Source organism: Chinchilla lanigera, unplaced genomic scaffold (assembly GCF_000276665.1).
Source record: "Chinchilla lanigera isolate Chin_1 unplaced genomic scaffold, ChiLan1.0 scaffold00001, whole genome shotgun sequence".
Classification (NCBI taxonomy): domain Eukaryota; kingdom Metazoa; phylum Chordata; class Mammalia; order Rodentia; family Chinchillidae; genus Chinchilla; species Chinchilla lanigera.
In genome coordinates, this window is record NW_004955402.1 from 29,121,712 (window position 1) to 29,140,400 (window position 18,689).

At 34.0% G+C, this 18,689-nt stretch overlaps 1 protein-coding gene across 1 annotated transcript in view; it reads right to left on the reverse strand.

Annotated features, from left to right (window-relative positions):
- Positions 1 to 15,295, reverse strand: part of Rit2 (Ras-like without CAAX 2) — a 399,125-nt gene extending 383,830 nt beyond the window's left edge. Inside the window, exons 1-2 of the mRNA XM_005372849.2 lie at positions 15,208 to 15,295; positions 9,328 to 9,568 (exon numbers count right to left, since the gene is read on the reverse strand). Of these exons, the coding sequence (XP_005372906.1) occupies positions 9,328 to 9,403 (76 nt within the window). The 5' untranslated portion in view covers positions 9,404 to 9,568; positions 15,208 to 15,295. The remainder of the gene's footprint in view (positions 1 to 9,327; positions 9,569 to 15,207) is intronic.
- Positions 15,296 to 18,689: the final 3,394 nt, after the last annotated feature.

Genomic DNA, 18,689 nt, shown 5'->3' on the forward strand with positions numbered 1-18,689 from the left:
AAAAAAAAAAACCAAAACAACAAAATAAAACAAAACAAAAACAGACTACAGATATGTGAGTCTTTCATTTGCTGAGATAGCTTCTTTATAACATTTTTTTTTCAAATTCAAAGTAGTGTTTTCCAGACCTATGAGTAGTCTAACAACATTGAAAAGAGAATAATTAAAGTTCAGAGCCTGCCAAGGGAAAGAAACCAACTGAAACATCCAAATATATCATTTGAGGGAACTCTTAAAAGCTGCACCTTTAGATTAAACATAAAAATATTCTTCAGAACATGTACTAAAGAATTGGTTATCTAACTTTTGATGCAAAATATACCAAAATTTCTCTAGGTCTATTGTATTCAAAAAATAAATTCCTACAAAACAGGAGAAATGAAGGTAATGTGGTGTCCATATAAATAGACAGAGATAGATGGAACAGAATTAAGATTCCAGAAATCTTTATTAATTGATTAGAATAAAAATAGCAGAGGATGTAATTGTTATGTACCAAAAATGAGTACCAATAAAAATAAAAATTTGTCAATCAGAAAAGCTTCCAAATCTATTTCAAAAAATAGCTGAGCAAAATAGTGCTGGCCTAAATGGCATATAAAATGAAATGTGCAATCTGCACCAAGGAAAAAAAATGAGGGAAAATAGAAAACAGTACATAATAGAATACCAGTGCATCGTAAATAAAGGTCTAATAATTATATAATTGGTAGAAACATTATGCAGGAAAAAATTTTGAATAAAGAAAGGCCAATATTTTCCAAAACTTATGAAAGATATGAAGCCATCATCTTAAAAATTATTGTGAATCTCAAATAGGAAATCTACAGCTGGGCAAATTTTAATAAAATTGAAATAAGAGAGATTTTTTTAAAAATGCTTAAAAATAGCCATGGCCAGGATGAGTGTTAACTTCAGTGTAGTGACAGTAAGATTTATGGCAGACTTCTCAACATAAATGATGGAGGTCAGAAGCAATGAAAAACTATTTTAAATGCCAATTAAATATTTCTGTCAACCTTGGACTTTATATTACATAAAATTGAAAGACCTAATAAAGAAATAAACTATAATGACACATTTTTTTCTAAGTAAGCTTCTTCTTTTGTGGAAAAGTTTATTTGGAATTCTTACCCCTTCCCCTTCTGTGTAAGATGGCTAGGCCCTTATAATACTTTTAATCACTCTGTTTGTAGCACAAGCTAGACATAATGTAGAAGGACTGGAATAAAAAATACAATGGACTTGACCTCACCATAGATTGCACCATGTTCGGGGAGCTGGGATGTATACTTCAATATAATAATTTTTTTTTCAATTTTTTTTTTATTTTAAAGAGTAAAAGAAGGATAACATAATAATAGGGGGGGGGCTTACCAAATTACAGACGAAGTGGTAGGAAATTATCACTGGTTATTGTTTTACATATTGTTATCTACAAGATAGTTTCTCATGAAAACAAATAGACAAATGATACTGAGTTACAGACAAAAGAGGTAGGAGATTATCAATAGTTGTTGTTCTATACTTAGGTATCTTCAAAGTGGCTTCTAAAGAATATAAATAGAATTATACACGAGTGACCTCCTGAATAATCATTCAATAATTCTCAATGGTTGTTGTAGGAAACACATAATAATAAACATGGATACATTTATGAAATAGGATAGGAACAATGCAAACATTACAGAGTTATGGGTAGATTAGTAGGAAAATATCAATGACTCCTGTAATACATGGTGGTATCTTCAAAGTGGCAGGAAGACAGAGATACACAAGAAGCATCTAACAAGTAGTTATAGCCTAAGGGTTGTCAAAAATCAAGTGAGCCATCTGGGGCCAAAGCCATTTTTTCTAGCGTTTTCTCTCCAGCCTCCCATCGCATTGGGACCCCACAACCAGTTAGTGTCCTCTCCCCAACTGTCAGCACAGGCAGCAGGAATCCTGCTGCAGACTTCTCCGGAGCTCCACCACAGCCTGTACTGTCAAGGGAAAAATGGCTTCCAGTGAGTATCTGCAGGTATTGTGCAAGGTCCTCCTGGTTTACAGCTTCTGAGCGGCTCTTGTGACCCCAGTCCACAGGCCCTCTGACTCCGTGGGCTTAGTCTGCATTCTCATGTTCTCTGAGTCCTTGTTCAGCAGCTGCTCCTCCTCTGGCTCTGGACCTTTCTGGTTCCCAATGGCAAGAGCAAGAGTGGCCCGTTGTATGGCATATATTCCCAGGGGTTGTTCAAAGTTTGAATGATTCACACATGTCCATGGGTGGGCATCTGCAGTCGTTGCATGGTGGGCCAATTCTGTCACTGTTTCTCTATGTCATGATAGATCTAAATTGAGCGGCGGCGGCCGGCCTAAGGGCCAGCGCGCAACAGCACTCGCCGCCACATGGCTCTCCATGTGCTGGGGGCCCTCCCTCCAGGGGCCTAAAAGGCAGGAAGCTAGCCAGCCGGAAGACCGGCACTCCCTGCCCGTGGCTCCCTGTGCACTGGAAGCCCTCCTTCCGGGGGCCTACGAGGCAGGGAGTGAGCTGCCGGTCGAAAGACCAGCGCTCCCCGCCCGAGGCTCCCCGTGTGCCAGGGGCCCTCCCTCCGGGAGCCTACGAGGCAGAATAATTATTTTTCAATGCCTCCTATTGAGAGCTGAAATTCTCTAGGTATCACTGTCCTTTAATTTTATTAAATTTATTAAAATTACTAATAAAATTTTTATTAAAGGTAGCTTGATAATTTGTATATAGGACATACAACTACACTTATTTTCCTAGATGGATAATGTAGTCAGGATTCCCATTTGATTTCCAACACAGTTTGTCATGACCTGGGCCATTCAAAATCACTTTGATTACCTCCTAAGTCAAGGCATGGTGTGGGTAAAATTGATACACTAGTAGACAAGACAGAGTGATTCTTTGATCCCATTAAGTTTACAACTTAGTTTTGAAATTAATGATGGGTCCAATCAGATCATTTACTAATGCCACAGAGGTTTATCATCTGAGGTTGATTGAATTTTTCAATCTATACCTCCTCATAAGATATTATATATAATAACTTTCCTTTTCAAAATGTAGAGATGAAATTTCTGTTTGAGTTTATTTTTTCTTTATTTTAAAAATACAGGAAGGACATAGTATTTTCAATAATTTCAGTATTTTACCACATTTTTCATGACAAAGAAGCTGTCAATTTTGCATGAGGAAAACTTTAAGGTTATAATTGTTTTGTAAATGAGAGAACTTATCACATTTCTTTGTCTTTCATAAAGTTAGAAGGGCTATTTTGTAAGGTCACAGATTCTAAGAATGATTATTGCAAGGAAAGTTAACTTTTACTTATATTTTAAAGCCTTTATTTTTCTCTGAAATGATAAATAAGGAAAATGTATACAGAAGAAGAAAAAAATGGAGTAAGAATCATTAAAATTTTTAACTGTCACTAAGTTTGCAGGTATTTCAAACTATATTTTCTTGATTATACCAACTTTTCTTACACTGCCTGATATGTTTGACACCACACAATATGATATGTCAAAAGCAATTTCACAAATGGAAAACAAGGACAAGACAAATTTACGCTTGCTGAACTGCAGGACAGTTGGGCATTTGTGTGTAAGCATTACACATTACTTAACAACCTGTATTATCCCACATATTGTCAATAAGAATTTATTATTTTACCTAAAGTTGTACTGCAAGTTTTTGTTACCTAGAATCCTTCCACACATCTCTCTCTCACTGAAAAAACATGCTACGAAAGTTTAACAATACTAACTACAAATTCACCTTATCTTATTATGTTAACAAAATCATCTTTTAAAGGTTTACCACCTCCGAATACTTTCTGAAATATTTGAAAATAGATACCTTCCATGTGTGGAGAAAATGTGCTATTATTTTAGCTCTACATGGTAAATTATTTCATAAAACTGTAAGTAGACTTTCCAATTGGATTATTTCTTTACATGATGTCCAAGTGGGCACTCAAACATATTCTCACTGGTTACTGAGGTTTTTAATAGGAAGTTTTAATCAGGAGTATTCGCTTGCAATAATAATCTATATTATGAAGACACTGTATTCTGGACTGTCAAGGTCCAGTTTTACTTTGATATGGAAACTCATTTTTGGTGCTTCATCCACATCTGAGCCTGAAATAACTTTCTTATCAAATGAAAGCCTAATCCGCCCAAGTACATTGAGCACCTGGTTGTTAGGCTGAACATAAAAGAAGTATTGCACTGGGCATGATGGCATGGCTCAACATTGCACAGGCAGGCAAAGGTCATGGAACCAGAGGCACATGACAGACAAGTAACCTGCAACATAGTGGCAAGTCATGAATACTTAATAATGTATGTTGTGCTTCTCACACTAGCTAGTGTAGTAATTTCACTGAGTTACTATTTATTATAGATTTCCAAAGAAGATGCAATACCAGTGGAAACTACAGAATGATCACAGAAATTTTACTTCTAATGGCACCCAGGAATTTCTGTCACGTACAATTTGGTAAAATATGAAATCAAATTCTCCTCCAAAATAACACAAAGCTCTGAAAATATTGGCATCAACTGTACAAAAACACTTCGATGGAAAATTATTCTCAAAATATGTTACTGATATATTTGGAAATATGAGAGTTAAAGCCAATATGATGCAGAACCATTTTCAAATTTACATTTTTACATATTTAAATCAAACCTCATTATTTAGTATGAAAATCTTGATCTATGACTGAAATTAATCTCTATCTTTACAATTTATTCTTTTTTTCTTTTTGGTACAGGGAATTGAACTCAGGATCTCGTGCTTGTTAGGCAGGCACTTGTGTCACTGAGTTATATCCCCAGCCCAACAGTTTATTCATTTTGTGAATTGGTTCTTATTCATAATTGTTTTGTTTCTAATGTCAGATAAGAAGCATAGGCATTTATAGCTTTTTCTTATTTTATTTTTACACACTCAGAGTCCAGGACTACATTGTACTTTTCAAAAATCTCCATAAATAGGGCACATACGTAATTTGTTATCCCTCTGGGACATTTCTAATAGTGAAGGAATGCAAATAATAATTACTTGTAGAGGCCATGTTATAGGCAGCTGAGTTAGATAGAAACATTATAGGCAGTCAGACAGGGTCAGACCCTGGAAGGAGCCAACAAGAAAAACAGGACGCCTTGTGAACGGAGGCGTATTTGCTATGGGCCAGACCTCAAGACAAAAGACTAAACTAGTGCACCCACGTATCTCCCTCGGGGTGAACATCAGGGAATGATATTCTAAATAGGTAGAAATCACCTTAAAAAAGCCAGGAAGAGTCACTAGCCCATCCCCCTACAGGGAAAGCCCCTGTTCTATATTCATACATGCTTGTTACATTACTTGCTTCCCAGTTTGATCCCAATTTAATCGATTTTGCCTGAACAATTATACTTGTAATCTTATTTGCTGACCATAGTTTTGTCCCACCTCATGCCCACCTTGTAATTTCCCATTTTCCCCTATATTAGACACGCCTGTCCTCATGGTTTTGCTCTATAAAGTTCCTGGGAAGGGCAAGGTCCTTGGCAACCCACTCTGGCCCCCTTCTCTCACTCTCTTGGGCAGAAGCTTTCTTTCCCTCAGTAAATACATTCTGCTCTTAACCTCCATTGCTCCTAAAATTCATTCTTCGACTTTAGAGAACACAAACTCATTCCAGATATTGTTCAGGTTGGGAATTTCTATTTTCCTGTATCAGCCAGATATAACTCAAATATTTTCTGGGCAAACAAATGATTTCACATACACAACTCTGGTTTGAAATTCTTGATTTAATTCAGTTATTTTGCATGGAAGATGGAAAAACTGATTCATAAAGTCATTTTGCTAACTGGTGACTAATCTGACATTTTATTTTATGGCATCTAAAATTACTACCTTAATGCTTCTTGTCCTATACAGAGATATAAACAATATTTTCAAATAAACATAATGCATATCTCTCACCAACTTCCACCTGGACCTAAACATGGGAAAGTATAAAAGAATATAGTAAAAGCAGGAAAACTGATTTTCATTTTGGAAATGAGTACACATACACATAAAAATAAACTGGTCAGCAGGATATTCAATTAACTAAAGTTAGTATATTTGTATCCTGGAATTAAATGGTCACAATAGAACTCAGTGTTATAAATACATTTGATACCTACTGCTTGTCACTTACATACCCAATTTTGAAGGCATGTGCTGGACTCAGGAAAGTTTAATCTGATTAACTATATAGCCCATTTGATTACTACATTCAGTGTTTAACAAAGGTCTATGATACATTTTTTTCAAATGATAATTTGATAATGTTCATAATGCAAAAATTTTTAAATTAAGAAAATGAATATAAGCCTCTTCGAAAGTATTTCAGCAAGTATGAAAGCAAAGAAAAAATCCAGGGTGATCATTCACAGCCCAGGAATTTCAGATGGCTGGAATGCTTTTTCTACTTCAATACCTCTCCAGATGATAGGAGCATTATTATAATGTGGTTTGATAATGCAGTTCTATTGAAAAGCACATACTCTAAGATAATATTTCCTCCTCCTTTCTCCTCCCCGTGGATGCCACCATTAAGCACCATTGATATAGAGCCACCTGTGTATATGACACTCAACCAGGAATTTTTGAAGTAATGTGGAAAGAAATGACAGCAGGTGAAATTGGAATGTTCCCAGAGGATGCTCATTCTGCATTCAGAGACATTCAAGATATTTCTGAAGAGTTTCTCTCTGTAATTTGCATTATTTCTAAATACAGTTAAAATAATATTACAAGTTTGCTAGCTATATTGTGATACTTACATGAATATTTTAGTTTATACCTAGTTTAGATATATGAATCAAGTAAAGCCTTAAATTAAGTGCACATTAATGTTTTATTCTATAGGATACGTATTATTAAGGCTTCTTGTCTTTGGAAAGAGACAAAGGAGGTCAGTAAGCTATGTCTTTGTGCTTCCGTGCCCTAGAGTACATTTGCACCTTTAGGCTATCCAAGACAGCACATAATAATCAATCAACTTCAATAATATACAAATTGGATCAGCTGAGCTTTTAAGTAACAATCACATAGAAGATAATTGTTTATTTTCAGGGTTTTAAAAAGCATATGCTTTACTATCATCTCTAAAAATATCACTGCTTGAAAACCTCGTTGATTATTATTCCCAAAAGCTATTCATTGTGTCTTTTTATACCTCTAGGTGTTGTCTGAGTTGCAATATTGATGGCAGGTAGATTTTTTGCAACTCTTATAATCACTCTTTAGGATTACTCCTGCTGTTGCTTTACATTATATAGTGACAGGAACTTTCCAGAGGTAATTAAAAGCAGAAGGTGAAGTCAGAGATTTAAAGCATGAGAAAAGCTTAGTGTGTGACTTATTTCTAGGCTTTTGGTTGTGCACCACAGATATATGTGATTTTTATTTGTCAATTTATAGTTCTTTGACATTCCTTATCTTTTATTGCTATCTGAATTTCTCTCGTCTTTTAACTTGATATCCATATTCTACCATGTATTACTTGAATTCAGTAGGCAAATATTAGGGCATTTCTGGTTCTTTCATGACTACCCTTTAGCATGGTTTCTTTCAGTAATTTACCTTTAGTATAATGCATCACAGCTATACAGGCACACATGACTTCTACTTAGGCTTCTAGTATATACGAAGGATCATGTTCTATTAGGAATATTTGAAGATAAGATTTTTATTAATTGAATCCTAAAGCTATCCAATTTCTCTAGAAACAAGTACAAGGATCATACTAGAGGGGTGTACAGATGAAACCTTTACCATAAAAATTTTATATTTTTATGTGCTGAAAAGTTGTCTTTAAATAGTAGAAAAGCTAAAATGCCAAGTTAAGACAGTGGGAGTTTTTATGCATATATTTATGTAAGTAGTGTAGCTGTTCTGCAGCCTGTGGTTAAATGAGTGAAATGTGAAAAGTTTAGCCCTAATTTTGGAGGAGCTACTGTATTATGGATTATATAGAATGAACTGTTTCTTTAAATATGAGGGGAGAATATTTTGATAGAATGACAGGAAACTGATACCCATTCCCAAGCCTATGGTAGCAGAAGTGGTAAGTATTTAACCATTTTTTTTCTTCTGTTTGAATAAGAAACTACACAACCAATGCAATGTGACCATAGTATTAAGTTACAGCTAGTGGAGTGAGTTGAATATTATGCTCCCTTTTACACTCTGGCCATAAAAACTTTGCCTTCTGAATATTTCATGATTTTCTCAATTATGCAAGTTCTTAAATTGTGAATAAGAGGAATCTGTACATCATATGCGAAAAAATTTGGAGGCATAAAATGATGACTTATGAAGCCCCATTTGGAGAAATGCTGCCTACTTATCAGAAACACCTGACTACATAAAAGAGAATTAAACTATCCCAAGAGACTTTTGTTCAGTGCAGTTTTCTGGGGGTAAACATGAAATATCTCAGAGCATACAACAGCAAATGTTTGTTTTTCACTGACATTATTTAAGGACTGAGATACAGTGGTAGCTGAGTGACTCTGGTTTTATTGCATTATGACTTCACAATATGGGGCTAACTCTGAAGGGATGTATCTGATGCTTATTGTTCCCAAGACAGAAAGTAAGATAGAAGAAAGTTAGACAAGATGGGAATCACTTTTACAGTTCTATAGCATTCACCTCTAAACTTGTATTTTGTTGGCTAAATAAACAAGTGAACAAGCCCAAAGTCATGTACAGGGATGGAGGTAGAGGTGTATCACCTCCTTTAAGGAAGAAAAAGTGAATAGTTAAGAATAAGATAACCAATCACAGAAATCTTATATATTGTAGTCCGTTAGTTACAACTTTGTCAACCCCACTATACCTATTGTCTGCAGGCTTAGGTTTTTTTTCACATCAACACTTCCATATACTATTCTAAAATATGTTTTAGGTGTAAAAAAAATGAGTTCCACAAAAATAAAGTAATATTTTCAATATTTTCAGGGATATTTATAATTTGAATTACAGTGAGATTCAAGTCAAGGTCTGTTAATTTTATTTATTCTAACTAAAAATGTTCTGTGACTATGAATAAAACATTATTTTTTTATAACGCCAGTCAGTCACTAGATAATATTTTTATATGTAACTTGTGACTCTGTTACATTGCTTATAATGTATTTTCAAAACTAAGTATGTTTCACTCCTACAGATAAGAAACTTCCAGAGTGAATTCTAACCTAAGTTGTTTGGATAACTGTTTTCAAAAAATTCGTGGTATGCCATCAGCTACTCCTTACAAATTTACTCACCATGTACTGGTGTGTAACAGTCTTTCAGGGTGAGCAACAGAGGAGGAGGGAATACACTTCTCCAGGTTGGCTTCATCACTTCCTGTCAGCTTCATCTCCCTCTACCCTTTTCCCGTGCAAAGGAAACTGAGGCCCCACCTGCTGGGCTCATCTTTTACGTGTTCTGCCACGTCATCTGAGCTGAGATGGAAAGGTGATGGTTCCATGTTTAGCAGGAGGAAGTTTTGGGAGTTCTTTCTCTCTAAAAGAAAAACAAATCTAAATTATAAAGTTCAATTTTGTCAAGCCAGTTATAGTCAGAATTAGCTTGATTGACATTTTTATATGATCTTACATATCTTAAGAAAAAATGAGTGGATTAAAAGATTTGTGTTAAATGAAAGGAAATTTTTCAGGCAAGTAGTGATTTAAAGATTGTTTATTTATTTATTGTATATATAATATCTTCATATCTTTTAACACTTGAAGATATAAATGCAGGTTCCATGAAACTTCTTCAACTATTCTTTTCTCCTATCTACCCAGTAATTATCCCTCAAAATGTAAACCACTGGTGCTTGTGTTTTGTGAATCCTCCCAGAATTTCCATGTGTATGTAAATTTTCTACACATATATGAATGAGTATATGCTTTTTTCCTCTTTTACAAATTGTAAAATTACTTTTTGGGTCTTGCTATTTTTATTTAGCAGTTTATTTTTGAGACAGTTCAATAATAAAAGAGAAAGAGATTTAAACATGAGCATGATTCCAATATTTGTTCTTACAAACAATGCTGAAAACAAAAGTTCTGTAAAACCAATGTACACTTAAAACAGCCTATGCAGTTTTGAGGGTTGGAACTCCCATTCCAGGGATTCCTGCCAGGTGCTGTAAGGTTAATACTCTGACCTGTAAGTAGAAGAGCTGAATATTGAAATTTTAAGTCAGATTTCCAAATTCTAAATTAAAATTTGTTCCTAAATTTTAAAAAATACAGAAATCATTTTGGCAATGCTTTTTATCCCCTTAAAAACAGACATCTATATCTTATGTTTGTCAAGTCATCCTCACCATTGTGCTGATGAAGATGCTTCAAAAATTAATAAAAAAAACAATAATAGAAGTTTATACCTCTATATATGAATATAATAAAAATGAAATGATGGAGAATCGAATTAGAAATCTTTCTACAGTACAGAATACTTTTCAGTTTTGACATAGAGTAGATTAATAAGTACATACATTTTCTGCTTACAAATTTGCCTTAACGCCTCCAGGAGCCACTTATGTGTATACACATGCACAAATATACAGATTTACTTCTACCTGCTGATTCCTGTGTTATTTTGATTTATAAATCAAGGTTACCTGAAAAAGCACTTGAGTGAACATCTGGCAGCTTGGGGCTCTCACTCTAGTAATCTGAATCATTTTCTTTAGAGAAATTGTAAACTCAAAGCCAGTCATTCAACTTCCAAATATGTCAGTCTGAATTTTAGAAATGGGTAAACTCAAATATCCTTCCTATGTTTGTGCTATAGTATTTCTGTAATTCTCCAAGCCACTTAGCTAAAAATTCCGAAATTATTTTAACCACTCTCCTCATCTACATAGACAGCCAATCACTTCTAAAGTTTAGTAAACACCAAATTTACAATTCTCAATTGGTACTTTTTTTCAACCCTACTCCCACTGGACTAAATCAAGGTTATTTATTATTTGTATTACCACAATAAATTTAATATATGTACATATATTTATATATTTCTCATCTGGCATTATCTGTATATTTCAATTATTAGTTATCACTCTTAATTTCTCAGGAGAGTAATTAAACTTTATGAAAATAATTTTATAAATGTATTCTTGATTCTCTGTTATATTCACTTGTTAGTGATCACTTATATATAAATAACGTACATCTATTATCTTAATAAATTTAAATTACTATTTCAGTTTGTAAAATGGATAAAAGAATAGTTAATGGCAAAAAGGTATTCAAATGAATGCTCTTGGAAAATAAAGAATGTAGTACTGCTGGTGCCTCAGGAGGAAAAACACAATATAACATCATGAAAAAATACACCTCACAGAAGAAAGTCAGTGGGAAAGAAATGAAAGTCAGATTAGTTTATATATGAAAACAGCTGGAAGGCCTCTAGTTGGCTGAGTTCAGTAATTTCTAGGTTATTCCCAGGTCGATGTACATGTATTTTGGGTTTGTTTTTCAGCAGTCTCATACACAAAGGCAACCTCATGAGCTGTGAATGTCTCTATAATTAGAAAGATATATTCTTAATTGAATAACAAATCACATTTTTCAGGATTTAGAAAGTACATTTATTGTCAGTGTCTAGCTATAATCTGGTTTTCCTGCCTATATTTTAGTAAAAATATATTTTACATATTAAATTATAGTCCTTTTTATTTTAGATAATAAACAAATGATAACACAGAATGGAGAAGGTGGCACGGGCTTTTCAGCTGCAATGTTAATAAAAGGTTTTCTTTTTAAAGATGAGCTAAGCTTAGTTTCTTCAGCAGTCATGCGATTTGGGGAAAGTGACTTTTATATTTCTAACATTCATGCCTTTTCAGGATATTCATAGCAATTATATGAGTTTTATTCTACTATTTTGAGGACACCCAAGTTATTATAATGAGAGGATCACAAGGCCTGGCACTCAGCCTCCTTCATCCTCCTCTGCCTCCTCCCCACCATCAGTATCTCCACGATCGCCACCTTATGCATGCTTCGGTTATGTAGGTCGCAGTCTTACACGTGCTGTGTGGTTTCTATTTTGTATTCACTCCTGGGTTAAGAAAGATAAATAGGACTCGTTATCAAACAGTCCTCATCTCTGTGCATTGCCTTGAGATTCTTTTCAATAAAGTTGATAATTTATGACATAATTTTTAATTTTCACTTCCATATTTTATCCCAGTTTGTTAGCCTCTCGTGGATAAAGACTATATTAAAATTCCATAGAAAGATAAAATTAAGGAAAAAATCAGTATTAATACAATCTATAGCGTGTTATGCTTTATATCAAAAATTTGCTAGATACTTCGAAGTGAGTGTTGTCAAAATTTCCTGATACTGAAGATTTAATTAAGACATGGTAAAGTCCTGTTAGGTGGGGGACCAACCTTCAAACTGAGGCCCATTTCCCCACACAGTGCACACATTTCCCCACAGGATACACCCTCTGAGAGCTTCCTAGGATCCAAAATGGTGCCAACAGACATTCATTACAAACTTGTGGAATAAACAAATAATCTAAAAAATAAAGCTTAAGTATTGGATTCTACAGAACTGAAATTTGGTTTGCTATATGCCAACACCATTATTCTTATTTTCTGATACTTCTCAAGGAAGTTCTTCTTTGATTTGCATTGAAATTTTGATAAATTTTTACATTCTTTTCATAGGGTATTTTTAGGGTTTACCACTACAATCAATTGAGTGAAAAGTTAATTTGTCTGAAAACATCACAATATATCCTTATTTTGTTCTGACAAAACGGTATGATGAATTTAACTCTGTCCGTATTTTTAAACTAGAACTATTATTATGAACTTTTTACTTCCATTTCTGAAGATTATACTTTCAGAATCGCATGTGCCAACTGGACCATACACAGGCCCTGATTTGAATCTACCATTTTAATCTCAAGAACTGTTGGGCCAAGGATTATCTCTGAAGAAAAGCCCACCCACAAAGCTGCAAGGTATCTTGAATCTGAATCTTCCTACAGCTATTTCTCAGCGTTTGTTTATTGGCCATTCTGCTTTCCAGCAATTAAGTTGGATTACTCTATTATGACCAGCCAAATATTATCAGATATGTTTTTCCTGAGAATTTTATTTTCAAGTTATATGCTAGAGTTGCTCACCATGGTATTTTCCTCTACAACATATTCTCCCATCTCTCAGTATAGACTCCAAATACATCTAAGGTAGTTGAGACCATCAAGAAGGTAATTTTAAATAAAAAATAATATTTTACAAAATGAGTCACAGTTTTGGTATGCACAGTGAGAAACATATACAAATATAAAGCTGATTATTAGAATTGAATTGTTATTCATTCAAATAGTAAAGTTTTATTTTTTTTCCTTTTAGATACCCTAAAGTGTATACACTTCATGTCCTTTAAAGGAATCGATAACAACTTAAAATATTTATTTACTTTTTATTGATTTGTTTAGTGACTTTTACATGTACATTCCAGAATTTTAATTTTCCTCCCTAAATTCAACTGTATATACATATGGAATTATTTTTAAAATAAATGAATGAGTTCAGAATTTAGACTGTGACATATCTCTTATCACAGAATCACTAAAGCAACATCATCAAATCACTTGCTTTCTTTGACAATAAGCACCTTCACATTGCAATTTTTCCTTACACCCAAAGAATTGAAGCAGATATCTATAGTAGCTAAATACAGAGTTTGAAAGAATTATGTACTCAAAATGATGCTCCTAAAACCCCTACCTTTGCTCCTAGTATTCAGTTCTCTCCTTTGCTAATGCTACCAGAGCCTTCTTATTACTGAAACTTTTGCATATTCCTGATGCCTCCCTCACAGTTCCCAAAACAATCATTTGAAACCATGTAGCTTATTTCCCTCTTATCTGGACTTCATTCTCATTACTGATGCTGACCATCATGTTTAGAATTCTCTTCTTCCTCCTGGACAACTGCTTCAGCCTCTTCTCTTGCTCTGTACTCTCTCCAATTTCCCTTCAAGTCTTACTCCAGGTAGCACAATAGAACCAGAGTTATCTGCAGGCACCGCTACCAATATTCTATTGCCTCACTAGAAATATTCCAAGTGAACCTCCATTACTCCCCACCTACTCAATTAATCTCATGACTTGGCAACCAATGAACTCTTTCCTATTTGATTTTCAAGCTTCATTTCAAATGTCTACCCTATAATTTCAGTCAAAATGAATATGTTACCAAGTCAACTACAAATCCTATTGTACAAATACAGTGCTTTGACCCACATTGTTTTACCTGCCGTTTGTGCCATAATCTCTCCATGTCTAAATTTTTCCCATCCTTTTGGTTTGTTCATATTATACCTTTTGTTTAAAACCACTGTTGAATTTATGATATATATATATATGATATATATATATCATATATATATACACACACACACACATTTAAATAAAATCTGTTTGGGGGTACTAAAATAAAACTCAGGACCTCAGGCTTACCAGGGAGATGCTACACCACTGATCTAAATCCCCAGCCCTTAAATAAAATCATTTACTAATTTTAATATGTATAATTTCTGTTCATTGCAGGAGGAGAGGAAACAAGGAAAAACAGAAGCAGAAGCTCAAAGATTAAAAAAAAGGCACCTGAAATGCCAGCACATGGAAAAAAAAATACAGTGAGAATTTTGATATATCTTTTTAGCATTTTTAAGAGTATATAAAACTGGTACACGTTATGCACTGATTTTAAGTGTTTTCTCATGTCATTATTCTTTGAAATGACAGAAATTACATATGCTCACTGCAACAATAAAATAATGCTTCCAAAGTTCAGTATACATGATATATAAAGAGAAGCAGAATGAAGTGTACTAAATAATATGCACATCAATATAAAACTTATTGTCTATATACTATTTAGTATTCCCACTGAAACTTGCTCTTCTAATTTAACAGCATGATATAGTATTTACATATCTTAACTAGTGTCGATGTAACTTTTTTATATTCCATTGTAGACAAGACTGATATAAATCTTGTTCCTTCTGATTTTAAGCAATGCTGCAATAGTCTTTTACACTGAATCAGTCCCTCAGATCACTTCAAATTAAGTTGTTGGAAAGAAGTATATATGATAATTAGAAACTAGTAGCTCTTACCATCTTCAGAAAAGGTGTGAGGTAGAGGGATAGATGTTACCAGACAGAGGATCATGTAAAGCAGGCCACTTTTAGATGGCAAATCACCTTTGAAAAGTACAGCAAACTCAGTATCCTTCTTAATGGAGTCAGAGAATTAAGTATGCTGATTTCATCTTCCTACCCAACTCTCCTGCAATCTCATGCTGGGATTTCCTAATCAGAGAAAAGATATCCTGGTAGACCATTTACACAATCTCCATAGGTCATCCAGGTGGGGAGATGGAGAAGGCAGAGTGGAGCAGGGGTAACATGTATCTAGGGAACCCACTGACAGCTGTCCTGTGCACATATATCCTTACAAAGGAGCACTTTCTCTTCTGTAGGCAAGATCCCTAAGACACTGACAGCTATGCGTTTTGAAAATTAAATACATAATAGAATGCTTAAGAAAACTGCAGTAGTTTGTAAGTCCATCAGTATTGCAACAATGCTTTTCACCATAAAACTGTATCATTTCCCTTTGACTTATATTCTGCTAGGTCAGATTTAATAACTTCAAGGTGTAACACTCTTTGGATATTTCATATGTATTTCACAAATCCTCTATTATAGTTATTAAATCTCTTTTCATTGTATAATGTATAAATACAGTCAAAGGAAGACATGGAATGTGATATTTTTCTTATAGTTATTTTGTTTGGATACATTTCCAAAGATAGACAATTAGAATTTACTGGTGAAAGACTCTGCACCCAATTTTATAACTTTTTAAGTGGGAAATTTTATTTATACAATGTTTGCCAACCAGGACATTTCTAGTAATCTGTCTTTTGGTAACAGAAAAGAAAAACTGATGGAACAAAATAAGATGTTCAAATCATACCTGTTTATTAGACTGATTTAAAGTATACAGCAAAATTAAATCTGGTAGATAAATATACATAGAGTTACATACATTTATCTCTTCCTGTTATGGACTATATCTATCTGCATTTCATATAAAAAAGCTCTAACCTTTAGTAAAAATTTATCTAAACATAGGATTTCTGGGAAGTAATAAAGCTTAAATAGGTCATAAAGGTAGATGGGGTCAGAATTCAGTATGATCAGTGTTCTTAAAAGAAGAAATACTCAGACATTCTCATCACCACCACCAATTAGCACTACACACAGAGAAAAAAAAGAAACTTCAGAGCATGGAGTGCAGGCAGCCAGCTGCAGCCAGCTTTCACCAGGAACCTAATCAGCTACTATCTTTTTCTTGCACTTCCAACTCTCTAAGCCTGGCATAATAAATTTCTCTTCTTTAAATAACCAGATTTTGGTATTTTCTTAGTTATCCAAGCAGATTAATTCATGACCCTAAATCCTTTACATGTAAAAATGCTAGGTTCTATACAGCTCTGCAGTACCAGCTTTCCCAAAAGAGGATTTGGTTACAAGGATTGGAATTGAACTTTGAGACCCGGCCTTTGGGAAATGTAAAGTGGCCAGAGCCCAAGGTATCCTTGCTTTATTGCAGATACACACAGCTGTACCTGCTACACATGTGGTTTGTGATGAATGTGCTTATCACCTCTAAGTTTCCTTTGTATGAAGCCAGAATAAAACCATCTTGGGGGGAGGTCAGGAACACATACTTGTCAGATAAAATACAGCCACAGAGTTAAATTTTAATTTTATATTAAAAAGAAATGTTTCATATATGTGTGGATGGGTTTGTGTATATGTTCCTGCATATATGCATTGTATGTCCAAGATAAAATGTGACTTTTATTTAAGGTGACAAATACATGATTTTACATGAAATTCAATTTTGATTAGAGATTCTGGGCTTCTATTTGCTAAATATGAAAACGTACATCAGTGGCTACCAACTTAGGCATAGAAAAATTGTAAATCTGGAGCTGTCCTGATTTGTTCCCTGTGTTTAAGATTTTATTATTACTACATGTTTGCAGTGCATGCAGTTTACAATCATCTCAGGGACCTGGTACACGTACATAATACAGTTTGGTACTTTTTTCTTAATGCCAGTCCCATTCCTTCCCCCTGCCTCCCTCCTTTTCTAAATTCCTTTCCTCATTTTCATCCTTGTTGATATAACTAATCATATTTCATGTTTTTAATACATAATATTTACATTCATTGAGGTTATTAGATTCCTGTACATGGTCCTGTATTTAAGATTTCCACAGTGTTTTTCCCTTTTTCTGTGTATAAGACATCCTTTTATGTTCCATCATTTTCATCTATACTCAAAACACATGTTTTCCATTTATTCTGTATATGCTGATAGGTCTAACAAATTACTAACCTACTCATTACCTATTCTTATCACTTTTCATAAATCCCATCTACCCTACTGTGTTTCTTCATTTTTAAGGCTGACTAAAATTTTCTCGGATAATACTGTAAGCACATAATGAACCAATTTTTGCCAAATACTCTATATGTGTACTTTGATTTTATCCCAAACCATAATTATTTTGAAAACTGAGTGCATATTTTATTCAAATTTTGGGGACAACCCTATCTTACATTAGCCTCATGGAATCTAGTGTTCTCCTGATACACAACCTACCCAGGTTTAGAGCCAATACCGGCAGAAGAAGGTAAAACTTTCTCTCTAATGAGAGAAGGCACATAAAAGTCTGGAATTAAAACCACTGTCAGGTGGGCCTCAAGCCTACCAACTTTGCAAGGGCTTGTTTTGTACTAATCTTTTATATAAGATTCTAATCCTAAATTATTGCATTGGAAGAAACTTGCTCATAGAAGTAATACCACTATTCATCATAGAACTTTTAAGTGAAACCCACAACATAGTTTTTTGAATACACACAACTTTTCAGAGTATACACTTTCTATATGATTTATTCCTGGTGGAGTGTTTGAATTTCCAAACTCCTCTAACACTGAAAATTTGTTCACTACATCCTAAATAAGATGTCATTTCCAAATCTAAATTAGTTGTATACTAATTTACATATCAATCTCTGGTAATCTTTATAGGATTGAGTTCAGTGGAAGTTTAGTGCTTAGTTTCCAATTAATGTGTCTGCCATGCAAGCAAGTAAGCTTTTTTGCAGCATTATTTATGATAGGAATAGCATACAAGAGTATCGCCAATGCTCATTACGGGACAGTTTTATTTACTTTATAACCTCTATAGATAAGACCACTGGGTCATGCATGCATAATAACTTTTGTTAATTAATTGTTGACCAATCAGGCTGAGAAATATTTCCATTGAGCCTGACAAAAAGTAAGAGTCTGGATAAATTAGATTGATTTTCCTTATTTAACTTAGTCCTACTTTAAAATACTATCCAGTGATGTCTCTAACGTACTAAGCAAAGCAGCACTGATAGAAAAAATACACCCACTCAAAGAGAAAATTCTGAAAATTTCCCTTTATTTCACATTAACTTTGTCATTTTTAAAGGACCATTTTACTTTGGTAGCAGTATTTTTAAAAAATTGTGATTATATTTTTA